Source organism: Anarrhichthys ocellatus, unplaced genomic scaffold, assembly GCF_004355925.1.
Source record: "Anarrhichthys ocellatus isolate YVR2014 unplaced genomic scaffold, GSC_Weel_1.0 scaffold34, whole genome shotgun sequence".
NCBI classification, from domain to species: domain Eukaryota; kingdom Metazoa; phylum Chordata; class Actinopteri; order Perciformes; family Anarhichadidae; genus Anarrhichthys; species Anarrhichthys ocellatus.
In genome coordinates this window covers 4325684-4334638 of record NW_022280064.1, presented here as the reverse complement: position 1 = coordinate 4334638, position 8955 = coordinate 4325684, and the positions used below count along the sequence as shown (strand labels likewise).

The following is an 8955-nucleotide window of genomic DNA, read 5'->3' as shown; positions in this document are numbered from 1 at the left end:
AATACAGCATGATGTTCATTTAGTACATTATGGTCCATTTAGAGTCAAACAGACCATAAAGCAGGGGATGCTTTAGGGCGGGGCTACACGCTGATTGACAGGTAGTTTTCGTCTTAGAACTTTAACCCTTTCAAAGTGTGTTTTAAATTTATGAAAGTTAATTGTAACGGTCTACATTCCCCTCTAGCTCAGTTTAGGACGTGTCAGGGACGACGTGTCAATTTATTCTTGTAACATGTTTAGTGTCTTTTCAAATTAAACTTCCAATGTAGGCTTAAAGACCTTTACACACCTAGAAGTGACTAATAAACAAATAAACAAAACAGTCTTTTACCCAGGAGACTGTTGTTTGTGTCCCATGTGAAACGAAAGATCAGGGTTCATTTATTTGGCACGTACTTAACACCACTTCTAAAGTTATAGTACCCAAACAACAGTATTTTACTAAACCTAACTGAGTTGTTTCCTGTGAAGACAGAAGTTTATTTTGAAAAGACTATTCATGTCACGAGCAAACATTGACACGTGTTGCTGGACTTTTGTAGGAAACCCGCAAAAAATGAAGAGTAACTTTTTGTCAGAGATCAAACGTTGACATCAAAACCAAAAATAGTTTCAGTTGTCTGCAGTCTCTCTACTTTTAGTTACAATTTCAACTATTTATGTCTCAACTTATCGGCTTGTTAGTTTATCTCTCAACAGCTGGTGTTCAGGTGTTACAGCTCACTCAGGGTGAGTAGTTATTATATTTGTTAACTTTTCCATATTAGGTGAGCTGCTTCATTATTCCCTGAACCCCTAAAGCAGGAAGAACCTCAGTGAGAGAATCACAGATTTAAACTGTGGTTGTGTTCTCCAGAAGAAAGCAGCATCACTGAGTCAAATGAGACAGACGTGTGGACCAAAGAGGCCTTCAGGAGCCCTCGTTCTTCTGGGTGCTGACGCCAAAATGATCCTCTGCAGACAGGAAACGATGACACCACGTCCACGAGGAGGAGTAGGAGTATGAGTATGAGGAGGAGGAGGAGGAGGAGAGGATTCAGATCACTACAGGCTGCAGTCGTTGGACGGTGGAGCTGTGAGACGCTGTGGACGACAGCTGATGGGTGAGACGACAAAAACTGAACTTTTACACCAAACAGAGAGACACTATAGAATGGAATTTAATCTATATTTGGGATCTTTTCTCATGGATAAGTGTCTTTAGTGGTGCTTGTACATTTGGAAATGTGTGTTTTATTGTAAGACTCTAGGGTCCTTAAAGTCCCCTAAACTATTAATCTTAAAGTTTAAGATCAGCAGCAGGGAGTTAAAAACTACAACTTCTTTCATTTTATATTAATTCATGTTTTAAAGTGCTTTAAAAAAATATCAGCCTCACGAGAAAATACAAAAGTTGGTTGTCTGCGTTTATTCTTCTGTTACAAGTAAACTAGATTTAATCAAATGTTCCTTATAATATGGAAAATATGTCGTTTAATGGGATTGAAGTATAATCTCCTAAATCTGGGGGAAACTGTGTGAATTTAGAATAAATCTAAGTTATTCTTTAAAATAAAAAAGTCAGCTAAATAAGATGTTGCATTCAGTTTAAATAACCAGATATTAAATTTAAAGAATTAGAGACACATGAACTCTCAGCTTTCACATTTAAATTCATCATGAAACAATTACATTTAATCTCCAAGACTCTTAAATGCCTGATTGAATTAATAAATCAATATAATTTATGATTTAAAAAACAAACATAGTTTGTAACCTGATGTGATTTTATGATTTATTCTAAAATTATTAAAATGTAACTAATTACTAATTACATTTAATTACTAATTACTATCTAAAATTTATTCTGTTCTGTTAAAGCTTTTATTTACATGATGTTTGTAAACACAACAGAAATGTCTTTAAATATAATCAGATGAGAAACACAAACATGCTAATGTACCTTATACATCACTTCAATGTGAATAAACCTGAAAGTCCTTTCATTATAATTATTGTTGCGACATAATTCATGTGTTTTTTTAATCATTATTATAATTAAACGAAAACACATGTTGTGTTCACGAACATGTTTTATTCGATCATTATTTAACCTCATTGATCCTCATCTAGTTCCTTTATTTATTATGGAAGCTGAAGACATATATGTTTTAATAAAACTACATGTATGCTATTATATTTTTATATTATATTTTAAATGTTCATACCTCTTAAATGCATATAAACAAGACCTGCAGCTGGTTTCACATTATGTAATGAAAGTTAATTTTCATTGAACGCACACTTTGTGTTTTTGCAGCATTGATGAGGCAGAGATCACTTTTATAGATTAAGAATGATAATCAATAACTGATAATAAATCGATAATGGCGCTGTTATTCAGTCTCGTGTATCCGCCGCGCAGAGCAGAGCTACGGGGAGGTGAACCAGCTCGGCGGGATGTTCGTTAACGGAAGGCCGCTGCCCAACCCGGTGCGGCTGCGGATCGTGGAGCTCGCGCAGCTCGGCATGCGGCCCTGCGACATCAGCCGCCAGCTGCGCGTCTCCCACGGCTGCGTGTCCAAGATCCTGGCGCGCTACCACGACACCGGCTCCATCCTGCCCGGAGCCATCGGGGGCAGCAAGCCGCGGGTCACCACCCCGGCCGTGGTCGACAGCATCCGGGACTACAAGCAGGGCGACCCGGGCATCTTCGCCTGGGAGATCCGGGACCGGCTGCTGTCGGACGGGGTGTGCGACAAGTACAACGTGCCGTCCGTGAGCTCCATCAGCCGGATACTCAGGCACAAACTAGGGGCTGTTTCTCCGCCGAACGAGAGCAGCAAACCGGGCCCGGCTCAGCTCCAGTACGGACACGGTGTCTACCCGTACTCCTACACCACCGGGCCCACAGTGATGAGCCACACCGGGACCAGGACCGGCAGCGGGCACCCCGGACACGTCGGCCTGCCGCGGGGCTGGCACAACATCCTGGGCATCCGAGCCTTCATGGACCCGACAGGTCGGTGGAGATACTTTAAAAAACACTTTTGCAAAACCTTTCTCACTTTATTGCATCACGTTATGATTATGTATCTGATTAAACTTGATTCATGTTTACAATGAAGACGAATAGCCTCAATAAAGTAAAATATTCTAAAACTTCGATTGATCATTTAAGATCTCACTGTAGTGGTTAAAGCAAAGTTATGTTTGTTTTATTTGAACGTTTTTAAAGATCATAATAAAACTCAACTAATTTAGAAGCAAAAAAAGACAATATTCTAGTTTGAAGATTAAAAAAACAGAGTTTAATTTACACCAAAAATATAGTCTGTAGTTTGTTTTTAAATTACAAGATTTCTTTTAAAGAGATATTTATTTATTTATTGTTCGTTTAAAAGTATTCAAACTTAAATATATTGAATTAGCCAACTAAATATCGAGAAAGAGAAGAAACATTAAAATAAACAAAACATCAAATCATATTTGGTTGAAAAGAAAGTTAATGCCGCAAGAAATAACATAATTCATAGAAAGCTATACAATAATATGAATAATAATTGAAGTATTTTTTTATAACTCTTGTTTTAATGCACTTGTCATTTTAATTACGTCTGTTTTAAATGAATCTTCCTTGCCTATAATCACATATTATTATATTGGGATTTTTGAGCCCATATTATTTTTGAAGTTTTTCATAAATTCTTGTGTTTATAATGTTTGACATTAAATCAGCTGCTCGTGCTTCTACTCTTTCATTTAGTTTTATTCCACACACGATATTCATGATTTCTGATTCTCCTCATATACAAACTTACAGAAGTGTAACTGTACCAGCGCTGGTTTATTTGAACCCTGAAACAATATCATCTTCATCTTAATGTCAGACATTGTTGAGACCTACAGAACTTTACACATGTTTGTATATAAAGACAGATAAATATGAGTTATCCAATCTGCTTATTAAAACAAGTAAATATTAAAGAAAGTTAGAACAACAAATGATGAGCTTATACAATAAAGGTTCTCACATGCAGTTTTATGGCCTTTATGACATCCAGACACTAAAAATGTCACTGAATACATTTGAAGTTTGCAGGTCTGCTCTGTATAAAATATCTAATATATTTTACTGTTTTTCTAATATATTTTCGTCCCTCTTTATTTGTTTTGTTACATTTTTGTTATCATGACATGTTCATCAGTCTGAAATTGTTTTTGTTTATAATCTCTGTCTTAAAATCAGTTCAGCATCTAAATCTTTATGGGAAATATTAAAGTGGGCAAAAACAATGATCGAGAGGATATGAAGAAAGTTTGAATGAATTAAAATCTTTTTGTATTCACCTGTGGTCTGCAAAAAAAAGACTTTTGTTGAGTACAAAAAAATCTGGATATTTCCATTATTTACTATTTATTTCATCAGAATTTTCTCAAGTAAAACAGGAAACATGTCCCGTAAATAAATATATTTGAATATTGAATACATGGTTTGAACTGGACGGATCTTTTGTCAAACTAACAGCTGCAGATGAGCCCAAAATGTCAAATGAATAATTGTTAATTCAGTGTCAACGTTTTCTTTCTCAGCTCTGTGTGGACCTGATGGACACTCAGCTAAAATGGAGGACTGGACCAATTTGAGCAGTTTGAGCAGCAGCAGAGCGTTTCCCTCTGGAGTCAATGGAGCGGAGAAAACCCACCACGAGCCGGACATCAAATACCATCAGCAGGTTAATAACATATACATGAATTAATAAGTGATGGTAAAGGAAACAGAAAAGTAAAATGAATCCGTCCACTAGAGAAAAGGTTCAATTAAAGAGGGATTTATATTATATTAAATTAAATATGTGGTAGAATTCAGAACTCAATTTGATAATAAAGTTATTAAACAGACAACGGCTCAATTTATACAAAAATACTTTATACAAAAACCTTTTTTAAATGGAAAATCAAACGTAAGATTCTTATTTCTATTTTGTTGAGCTGTTTTTCTTCCATCTGTTTTTATTTTGTGGCTCACATGAGACATTAATGTAACCAGAGCTCTGATTGGCTGTCATCGAGGCCCACTTCCTGTTTTACAGCTGGTTTATAGGAGTAAACTACAAACAGACTGTGGATCAGTGTTAAACAGAGAGTCGACAGTATACTGATGATGCTATTCTATTCATCAGTGAGTAAAATAAAGGCTGAGTTTGTAGTCGACTTTAACGTTTAATGAACCCTGAGATCTGATTTTAAAAAGGTGACAAATCAGTGGATCAGAACCCATGTTGTGTTGGTTGTATGTTTGTGAGGACCAATTTGAGTTTTGGACGTGAGAAGTGATGACGATTTGTAGAAAAGAACGTTTGGAAAAGACATTTGTGTGACATTTTTGGAAAGTGTTGACATTTTATGTGAAAGTGAAGGCAAGTTTGAACTTTTTTGTGCATTCGTGGACACTTTTTGAAAGTCTGGATATTTTTGGACACTTTTGGAAAGTTTGGATATTTTAAAACAATGAAGATATTGTTGGTCATTTTTTGAAAGTGAGGATTGTTTGGATGGTTTTTGAAGGTTTAGACACTTTTTTTTTCAGTTGGATTATTTTTGGACAATTTTGGAAAGTCAGGATTTACTTTTTTGTTTTTAAACATAAAATTCTTTGGGATTCAAAGATATTTTTGTGAAGTGAGGACTTTAAAAAAAAAAAAAGTGGACATTTGGGCAACATGATAGCCGAATGGTCAGGGCGTGAACCACATGGGCGCCCTGAGCAGTGAGTCACCGGTTTGATTCCCGGCTGGCTGGACCGTTCACTGCATGTTTGGTGATTCTCTCGTCCCCACATGTCTCCACTAACACTGTAAAATACAGGCATCAAATGCCCAAAAGATATGAACTTTTTGTGGATTCGAGAAAATATGAGTTATAAATTATATCGGAAATTTTGTTTTGGACAGGATCATTTTCCAGAGTGAGGACGTTTTTAGATTTGAAGACATTCATGAAAAGTAAAGACATTCGGGGGGTTAAAACTTTAGGATTACTGTTAGAATAAGATTCAAGTTAAACTTTAAGTTAAGAAGGTAAAGTTCTGTTCCGTGAACAGTTTCAAACATATAGATTAATTGTTCTTTCTAAATTGTTTTTTCCCCCTCAGTCTTCCTCCAGTCTGCCTGGTTACGTCTCAGCTTGTGCGTATTCTCCACCGCACCAGTACGGCATGTACGGAGGTCCAGCAGCCAACTACGTGAGCACTGGACACCACTGGCAGCCCCAGTCCTCCAGTCTCACTCCCAGTCTCACTCCCAGTCTCACTCCCAGTGTCACACAGAGTCCTGCAGATTTTAACCCTGCAACATCATTTAAACTTCCACAGAGAGACGGTGAGACTGATTTCAACACTTGTTTCAATGACGATAACCTGATAGATCCTGATCATTCAGTTTAACATCAATATCATGTTTTTTGACATTTCTCTGTCCCACAAAATCCCAGTTATTCCTCCAGACCTGTGTTGATATATTCCCAGTTGTATTTCAGTCTTCAGACACTGAAGAAGAAGTAGAATCACAGAACAGTCGTCTAAAAAGCTGCAGTACTTTCATGTTTTAAGCTATAAAAACACATTTATGTTCTGCTAAATGCTGCGTTTCTCTGCTCAACAACCACTAATGTTTGTGTGAAACAAGGGTGAGTTTAAAACGGTCACAAATTACACAGAGGAGAAACTGGTTTAGGAAAAACAAAGTCTAGTTTGCACATTGCTGAAGCAGTAAATACAGATTATTATAAACCATATCTGCAGGCTGAATGGTGAGAGGTGTAGAAAATTCACCTGCATATACACCTTCAATATATGTCTTTTTAAAGCTTTCTTCAGTAATATAAAATATTTTATTTCAGTTCTTAAATTACGGCGAGTTTGTTTTTCCGTCCTTCATAAACAGGAAAAGTTCAGAATAATTATCACAAATCTGATCTCCAACCAGCAGCTTCAGGCCTCATTACAGCTGCTGATAAACACACAGAACCAGATAATAATCACCTGAGTTCAACGGGTCCGAGTTTAACATTTTTCTTTTTCTAATCTCCTGTGATATCACTATGATACACACCTTTTATACTTAACACATTCATTCAAATTGATTCACAGCAACATGGGAAATAAAAACCAATAAAAAGTAAATATACAACAATGACCTTTTAGCCCAGTTCATGCATTCCCTATGAAAACAAATACAAAGGTGATTGTCTTAACAATTCTAGTAAACATTTTTATTTCAATATTTTTGTAATTGTCAATTAACCTCATCTTCCACCAAAAGTGAACATATCAACTAACAAGTTGTGTGTGTTTGTATCACAGCCTGATATCTCTTCTTCCTCTGAGCCATAGAACTCTATTCAAACACAGCAGTGATCATCACTGTTGTTCCTTCATCACCATGAACACACTTGTAGTTAATTCTGACTCAATCCCACAACAAATACTCACTAGAGCACGAAATGTGGATTCATCCGCCGCTGAAAATAGTCCCCAACAAAAGCATTATTTCCTCCTGTTTGTTTGGTTAAAAACCTAAAAACCTTTGTTAAAGCCGTAACAAAAATGTACATCTGAGACACGACAATGATGATGAATTATTTCCTCCCTGTCGTTTTCTCCGCAGAGGACCGAAAGCCTCAGAGTCCTCTGTACAAACACCACAGATTGTCTTCAACATCGTGACGACTCTGAGGAAACACGAGAAGACGTTTGATGCGACGCTGAAAGACTAAAAGTCAGGTTTTGTTTCTGAGGAGAGTCAAAGAGAAATGTTACTGCTGCAGAAGAAGAACTGAAGGAAACATTCTCCTGACTGTTAAAACTCTTCCTGATCGACTCCTTTCAGGATTTTATCTAGTGATTTGTTTCTGTTTCCCAGGATGAGCAGCACACAGACATGTGGTGAAGGAAGAAATACACCAAATGCAACAGAAATGTAAAATACATCACCTTTGTTTTTTATATTTTAACAACAAAAACTGTCCGTTTTTTTCTCTCACAGTTTTAAAGCAATACATTTTACTTTCTTGAAGAGTTAGATGAGAAGATCGATATATCACTCTCATGCCTATCTGTTGAATATGAAGCTAGCCGCCGTTTTACTTAGCTTAGCATAAATACTGGAAACCGGGCGAAACAGCTGTCCAAAGGTAGCAAAATCCGCCTATACCCTCACTTCCACCACTCACTAATTAACTAATATATCTTGTTTTACAATTTGTTTTGGCCGGACACAGTTACTTCCTGGAGTCTCCCCTGCTCAGATACAATTAATAGTCTTGCACATAATCACCTCTGAAACAGCAAAATAGTTGTTTTTACACTTTGGTTTTAGTTCCCGTTAATTGATTAATTAATTGACCCTTCGCTAAGCCCCGCCCCCCACTGCTTTTCCGTAAAGCTGTCATGGAGCCCACACTGTCACTAACTGCAATCCCTGAGTAAATATTATCTAATTCTTGGGAAAATAAAAAGAGAAGCAGACAGAAGGTTCTATATTATGTGTTTGAAGGATGTCAAACTGATTCATCAGTGAAAACAGGTTAAAAAGATAAAGATAGAAGCTAAAGCTAACAGTGTTAAAGTGAACCACCACATCACCTGGAGCTCGAGACAAAAGACAGTGAAATTAAGAAAACAACACTGTTCCTATTTATTCACTGTTACAATCATTAAAATACAATCAGTATACCTTCAGTAGCTAGCGTAGCATAGACGTTCTAACGCTAGCTAATGATGTGCTAACGTACTCTGCTAATATTAGCTTCACAGGTAGAAACATAACGTTTTAGAAATGTAACGCTTTAAAGTTGTTTGTAGCTATAATTTGTTACCTTTGGACATACTGGCTGTTTCCCCTGTCTTTATGCTAAGCTAAGCTAACTGGCTGTAGCTTCATATTTAACAGACAAACAGAAGAGTGGTGTCGA

At 36.8% G+C, this 8955-nt stretch overlaps 1 protein-coding gene across 3 annotated transcripts; it reads left to right on the top strand.

The window, feature by feature from the left end:
- Nucleotides 1-1021: 1021 nt before the first annotated feature.
- pax1b (paired box 1b) lies at nucleotides 1022-8028 on the top strand. 3 transcript variants are annotated; one of them, XM_031865893.1, is made up of 5 exons: nucleotides 1022-1106; nucleotides 2413-3004; nucleotides 4576-4718; nucleotides 6137-6362; nucleotides 7650-8028. In XM_031865893.1, exons 2-5 carry the CDS (start codon nucleotides 2443-2445, stop codon nucleotides 7706-7708), a joined length of 990 nt encoding a protein of 329 aa, XP_031721753.1. In that variant the 5' UTR covers nucleotides 1022-1106; nucleotides 2413-2442; the 3' UTR covers nucleotides 7709-8028. The 3 variants fall into 3 exon arrangements, with proteins under 3 accessions (XP_031721753.1, XP_031721752.1, XP_031721751.1); XM_031865892.1 differs by having other exon boundaries at nucleotides 1028-1106; nucleotides 2408-3004; XM_031865891.1 differs by having other exon boundaries at nucleotides 1068-1106; nucleotides 2387-3004.
- Nucleotides 8029-8955: the final 927 nt, after the last annotated feature.

What these genes read in the sequence shown, in the direction of transcription:
- pax1b (XM_031865891.1), top strand. An exon ending in AGCCTTCATGGACCCGACAG is followed by an intron (nt 3,005 to 4,575) that starts GTCGGTGGAGAT and finishes TTTCTTTCTCAG; the next exon opens with CTCTGTGTGGACCTGATGGA. An exon ending in ACATCAAATACCATCAGCAG is followed by an intron (nt 4,719 to 6,136) that starts GTTAATAACATA and finishes TTTCCCCCTCAG; the next exon opens with TCTTCCTCCAGTCTGCCTGG.